This window comes from Triticum dicoccoides, chromosome 3A (genome assembly GCF_002162155.2).
Source record: "Triticum dicoccoides isolate Atlit2015 ecotype Zavitan chromosome 3A, WEW_v2.0, whole genome shotgun sequence".
Taxonomy (NCBI): Eukaryota; Viridiplantae; Streptophyta; class Magnoliopsida; order Poales; family Poaceae; genus Triticum; species Triticum dicoccoides.
Genome location: NC_041384.1, coordinates 717038687 through 717043170, shown reverse-complemented (window position 1 = coordinate 717043170; position 4484 = coordinate 717038687). Strand labels below are relative to the sequence as shown.

The following is a 4484-nucleotide window of genomic DNA, read 5'->3' as shown; positions in this document are numbered from 1 at the left end:
CGAACCATGGGGAAGGAACCCAATCCACTATCCACAAAGAGCAAGCCGCGGCCGCGCTATGCCGACAGTAGCAAACCATCACTGCCAGATCCGAGAGCCCTCTAATCGGACCGCAATGCCACCATGGAGGCGAGTCAACACTGACGAACAACGCACCACCACGAAGCGTCAGATCCACCGCGAAGGCCGAAGCTCACGCATGAAAGACATCCTACCGTAGCCCAACCATGCCCAGATCGAGCCCGCCTCCTCCACTGCGCGCACGTGCCGCTGCACTTGTTGCGTGTCTCCACGCCAATCTTCTAGCTAGCCGCCACGCCATTGCAGACCCTGACGGCCAGCCCCGTGGTCTGAGCTAACAGATGGGGACCGCCCCGATCTGTGCCTTCAAGCCCGCTCCCGGGCAGCCGCCAGAGCTGCCGAGCCACCCACGCCTGCCAGGCCACCCACCTCACCACATCGGCCGACGCAAGAGGCTCGATGCCGCGCTGGCCATCACCCTTCGCTTCCCGTCCTCCGCCATGAGCTCGTCAACTCATTGAGGATGCCGCTGCGGGAGAAAAGGAACTGGCCCCGCCGCCGCCCGCTCCACGCGTGCTTTGCCTGCGGAGGCACCAGCGATGGCGAGGGGAGGAGGAGGGTGGGGTTTTCCGACCCTCGGTGGTTGGGGTCGCCCCTGTGTCGCCTTGGGGAAGGAGCGACGTGAGGGCATGCGTCTTGGCTCGCTTCTCTCAAATATCGAATGTATTTCTACCACATTTATTATATGCCAAAGAAGAAGTATGCTTATCATTTAAGTACAAATCTGTCAGTGGGGTAGCTAAGGAGTATGTAGCACCAAAAATGTGAATATTTTCATTGCTGGACCATCTTGACCCGTTGGGCTGGCTACACCGCTAAAATCCATCAACATTAACCTTGCAGCATAAATGTGGTGCCAACTATTTCCACTTCTACTCCATCAATGCAGGGGAGCAATTACGGATATGACCTCGACAGTTGGCTACCCTTACACTAGTGTCGGTGTGCGCTAGTGTAATTTCACACGTCCAGCACCAGTACAAATACAGGCGTGCCGGCCAGTTTGTGGTATACACCAGTAGAAGCGTGTACATTCTGCCGTTGGAGTAGATCGAGAGCCGTGTAGGGTTCGACAGGATGCCAGGGATGCGCGGCTCTGCTCCGGTGCTTGCACTGGCGTTGCTCGTCGGAGTCTTCATCGCCCAGGCCCCTGCAGGTATGTGTGAATCTGGTGTAGGTGTTTGGAAGTGGATCTGTTTTTCTTTTCTTCTGCCTTTTAACAAGAGAAGAAGTGGATCTGTAAGAATTGTCCATCTTTCTTTTGTGATAGATTATTATCTTAGAACAAGCAGATTATGTACTACTACGGCTTGATTTGTATGAAGTCTTCTCTTATGAAGGGGCCCCTTCTCTGATAGATTTATCAGAGAAGGACCAGAGCATTTTTGTGAAGTAGTTGGATGTTTCTGTATTTTTAAATACGCGACACCTTCTTGTCGTGTTCTACTATCAAAACGATAACGGATTTGTCGGATATGCATATCGGTATCGTTAAGGTTTCGTACCAATGTTCACGAGAATAAGTTTCATAGCCACAACCACCCCAAAAAATTATTTCATAGCCACATGCCGAGTTCCACTGATGTATTGTGACAAGATCAATAAATTATTTCGTACTCGGTACTCGTATTAAACTCGCGACACTTTTTTTGGATCAAAGTGAGTATCAATTGTCATGAATGTTGTTTGTCGGTGTCCATACTTTTTTACTCAACGATAACTGATGTATCCTAATAAATGTATGCATTTTTCTTTCTTTTTTAGAATATAGTCAGTATGCGCTGTTTACAGTGGTACTCCCTCCGTTTGGATTTACAAGGCTTATTTGGTTTGTCTTTAGTGAAATATTTTTGAAGTCTGACTAAACTTAATTATGAAGAAAATTATTACATATACAACTCCATATAAATAGAATGTGAAAATAGAGTACAAGTCATGGTACATGTAGTGGTATTTGATTTACTGATGCAGATGCCGATTTTATATAAATACGATATGAAAATATGATTTATTTGGATATTTATTTGCTTGAATTCATTCTTCGGTGCAGGTGTGCAGTCCATTGGCGTGTGCTACGGCATCATCGGGAACAACCTCCCGCCGCCGAGCGACGTGGTGCAGTTCTACAGATTCTTGGGGATCACCAACATGCGCGTCTACTCCGTCCAGCTCCAGGCGCTCGACGCGCTCCGCGGCTCCGGCATCAGCCTCAGCCTCGGCACCACCAACAACGACGTGGCCGTCCTCGCCAGCAGCCTCTCCGCCGCCGCCGCCTGGGTGCAGGCCAACGTCAAGCCCTACTACCGCGCCGCGGTGGACGTGCGCTACATCTCCGTCGGCAACGAGCTTGCCAGCGACACCGCGCAGAGCATCCTGGCGGCCATGCGGAACCTCAACGACGCCCTGGCCGCGGAGGGCCTCGGCGGGGCCGGCGCCGGCATCAAGGTGTCCACGGCGGTGAGGCTGGACGTGATCGCCAACTCCTTCCCGCCCTCCGCCGCCGTGTTCGCGCAGCCCTACATGGCCGACGTGGCCCAGCTCCTGGCCGCCACCGGCGCGCCGCTGCTCGCCAACGTGTACCCCTACATCGCCTACCGCAGCAGCCCGCGCGACATCCAGCTCAACTACGCCACCTTCCAGCCGGGCGCGACGCCGGTGAGGGATGCCGGAAATGGGCTGATCTACACCAACCTCTTCGACGCCATGGTCGACGCCCTGTACGCGGCGCTCGAGAAGGCAGGGGCGCCGGGCGTGAGGGTGGTGGTGTCGGAGACCGGGTGGCCCTCCGCCGGCGGGTTCGCGGCCACGCCGGAGAACGCGCGGGCATACAACCAGGGCCTCATCGACCATGTGGCCCGCGGCACACCCAAGAGGCCTGGGCCCATTGAGGCCTATGTGTTCGCCATGTTCAACGAGAACATGAAGCCCGGGGATGAGACGGAGAGGAACTTTGGGCTCTTCTACCCCAACAAATTGCCCGTGTACCCCATGAGATTCGCATGAACATCCCCCTATCCCTAGGCGGCAGCCAACCACATGAACTCGCCTGGGTTTAATTTGGTACACATTAATTAGATTGATTGATGCGTGTGTGTGGATCTAAAATTTGAAACAACATTGAAATAAATACTTTCTTGTGGGGAAAATAAATAAAGACTTGTACTATGTGTTTAATGGCTTTGTGCATACTTAGCTTGTTCTGTTGCTTTCCGTCCCTGCGGCATGTACGTACAAGGCAAGGTGCCAAGACATGCGCTTAGAAAAATAAATGGCTTTTTTTTTGTCTTCAGCTCCATCCTTCTTTCGATAGGGGAGGTGTCCGATTGTACATTCGCTAAGGGCATCTTCTACGCTGAGCCGCAAAGCAGACACCACATCCGTTCACGGACTGGAGGGGACCAGTCCATGACACTAAAGCGGGAGCTGGTATTGGCCTTCTAGCTTAAAACTACGGGAAAAAAACTAACACTTGTATCGAACGACCATCTTGTACGTGCGGCCGCCCTGCCCAGCCGCACCACCATTGCCATATGTGTCATCGTAGTCATCCCTCTAGCGATGGAAGAGCACGGGTCTGCCACGGCAGCCTTGTCCGGCCGATGCCTGGAGCTCGCGGAGAAGGCACTTCACCACCGCGGCCAATGCGGACGGCACCCGCAGAGCCCTGAGAATTTGCTTGCCCCTGTCAGCATTGTCGGAGCAACCGCTAAGCAACCACTTCTCACTGATCTAGGCGAGCTCGCCGTGAAGGCGGTGGCGGTGCCTCGTGGCCGTGTCTGCGGTGGTGACGGGGCAGTCGAGGGCCCAGACAGCGGCCGTGTCTGCAGTGGTGACGGGGCGGTCGAGGGCCCAGAGTGGCCAGGTCGGGATCGTTGAGGACCTCGGCCGGCGTCACGTCTGACTTGGCGAACGCCGAGTGGCGAGCAGCGTAGCGCTGCTCGTAGAGCACCTGTTGCCTCGCCGGCCGCTCCTCTGCGGACATGACGGCCCCCCAGCTCGAGGGACCGCCGCCACCGAGGTAGTGGAGAATGTGGCCTCACGCCTTGGCGATCGCAAATGCAGTTTGTCCTTCACAAACCACCTGCGCCGGTTGCGGCCGGGCGGCAAGGCCGTCCCGTCAATCCGGGCATAGCAGCTGTGCGGCGCCGACGCCGGCTCCTCCTTCACGCGTCGCCCGATTTGGACATCGCGGTTGCATGCCGGCTCCTCCTTGGCGTGGCGTCTGATCTAGACGCCATCGCGGTTCCGTGGGAGGTTTGCTAGCTCCTCCATGCGGTAGCGCAGTGATGAGTGATATTTTTACACTCCTCTACCCTTAGTTTAAACCGATATAGTTCATTAAAACCGAGATATTCACTCCGATCTTGCCACTAATGCCTAATGAATGCATAGGATTCCAAAAT

The 4484-nt window shown here is 54.6% G+C and overlaps 1 protein-coding gene across 1 annotated transcript; it reads left to right on the top strand.

Annotated features, from left to right (window-relative positions):
- Positions 1-1102: 1102 nt before the first annotated feature.
- Positions 1103-3269, top strand: LOC119270427 (glucan endo-1,3-beta-glucosidase GIV-like). The gene is made up of 2 exons (XM_037552428.1): positions 1103-1237; positions 2132-3269. Exons 1-2 carry the CDS (start codon positions 1159-1161, stop codon positions 3082-3084), a joined length of 1032 nt encoding a protein of 343 aa, XP_037408325.1. The 5' UTR covers positions 1103-1158; the 3' UTR covers positions 3085-3269.
- The last annotated feature ends 1215 nt before the right edge of the window (positions 3270-4484 follow it).